The sequence below is a fragment of the Phaethon lepturus genome, unplaced genomic scaffold, assembly GCF_000687285.1.
Source record: "Phaethon lepturus isolate BGI_N335 unplaced genomic scaffold, ASM68728v1 scaffold53200, whole genome shotgun sequence".
In the NCBI taxonomy this organism is placed as follows: Eukaryota; Metazoa; Chordata; class Aves; order Phaethontiformes; family Phaethontidae; genus Phaethon; species Phaethon lepturus.
This window is the reverse complement of record NW_010515134.1, coordinates 1-1,657: the sequence shown is the minus strand read 5'-3', so window position 1 is coordinate 1,657 and position 1,657 is coordinate 1. Positions and strand designations below refer to the sequence as shown.

The window sequence follows — 1,657 nt, the reverse complement described above, 5'->3', positions numbered from 1 at the left end:
GGATACGATAACTTACAGAGACAGCAGATTTTTACGACACAGCAAGAGGCCGAGCTGGTACAATATCCTGACTGTAAATCGTCCAGTGCTAATATTGGCGAGGAACCAGACCACTTAAATCAGAGCTCGTCTCCTGCTCAAATGTTTCCCTGGATGAGACCACAAGGTTGGACGCAGTCAAAAATTTGCTTCCATCTCACGTCTGAGTTCGAAACTTTCTTCTCCTCCTCCCTCTTCTTTCTCGCTGCCTCTCGCTTCCTGCCTCTGCCTCCCTCTCTCCCTGCCTCTATCCCCGCGATTCCTATCACCGCGGTGGCTCGCGATAAGAAAGCGATACAGTAAGCAAGCAGAAAGCTCTGCAGAGGGCGGCTGTCACCCCACGAGCAGCCTTAAAGTCGCCCCTCGGACACGGAGGCGCCACTGACCCGCTCGCCCGGCTCCCGCCGCCCGAAGGGGAAAGATGCAAGGCCGGGGGGGGCTACCCGGTAATAAAGTGACCCCGCAAACTCGGTCCCGTAAACCCCGATGCGGGGGGAGAGCTGAGGCGCTTCGGGCATCTGCTCTATCGCTATTTTTGCCGCACTCGTGTGTAAAGCTCGAGGCTCCTCCGTGCCCCCGCTTTCTCTCCCTGCGTCTCTGTAGGGCTTCTCCCGAGGGGTTTCCAGGGGGACTCGAGGCTCGCTCCCTGCCTGCGCCTTGTTTTGAACGGCCACACCAACCTCCAAACCCCTGTGTTTTTGTTTTAAACAGCAGCGCCGGGTAGGAGGAGAGGAAGACAAACATACAGCCGATTCCAGACTCTAGAGCTGGAAAAGGAGTTCCTCTTTAACCCCTATCTGACCAGGAAGAGGAGGATCGAGGTGTCCCACGCACTAGGACTCACCGAGAGGCAGGTAAAGATCTGGTTTCAAAACAGAAGAATGAAATGGAAAAAAGAGAACAACAAGGACAAATTCCCCGCTTCCAGACAGGAGGGAAAGGAAGGGGAGGCCAAAAAGGAAGCACATGATCTGGAAGAAGACAGAGCTGAAGGCCAGACGAATTAAATTTTCCCTAAAAGCCTTTGTGAAAGGCTATAAAAAAATAAACAGCGCCATAGCCCGACATCTCGGCCCGTCTCCCCCTGTACGTGGTCCTGCCGTGGGACGAGTGACCCCGCGTCACCCCGCTTGACATTTCTCTGCTTCGGGTGCTTCACTTGTTTGTTGTTTGGTTTTGTTCTGTTTTGTTTTGTTTTTAACCGTATCCGGAACAATCTCTAGATTTAACAGTTCATCTACTTCTTTTGGAAATTTGATACAGAGTTTGTAGCAGTACATTTCTAATGATATATATAAACACATAATTATTTTTTTTTCTTCGATCTTAAAAGATGGTGATTGCTGGAAACGACATAAACTTCCTAATAATAAATGCCAATAAGCAAGACATTTAACAATGCTTTATTAATCAAGACAAGTGCACTTGTACTATTTTAATTCTTGTTCTTATCTTAAGTAAATTAAATAAATTTAATAAATTTGAAGAAAATATCTTAGAAATATATTTAACCTTCTGCTATTGATATTTGATTAAAATAAACAAAATTTATTCAAATATAAAATGTATCGGCTTCCTGATATCCTTCTTGTAATCCACTCCTCCGATAACCTTCAGA

General features: G+C 46.9%; 1 protein-coding gene across 1 annotated transcript; it reads left to right on the top strand.

Annotated features, from left to right (window-relative positions):
* Window positions 1-3: 3 nt before the first annotated feature.
* Window positions 4-1,169, top strand: HOXD8 (homeobox D8; the record flags this gene model as incomplete). Its single annotated transcript, XM_010295022.1, has 2 exons — window positions 4-166; window positions 751-1,169. Coding segments are annotated over 2 exons (459 nt in total), but the record flags the coding sequence as incomplete, so codon positions are not given.
* Between the last annotated feature and the right edge of the window lie 488 nt (window positions 1,170-1,657).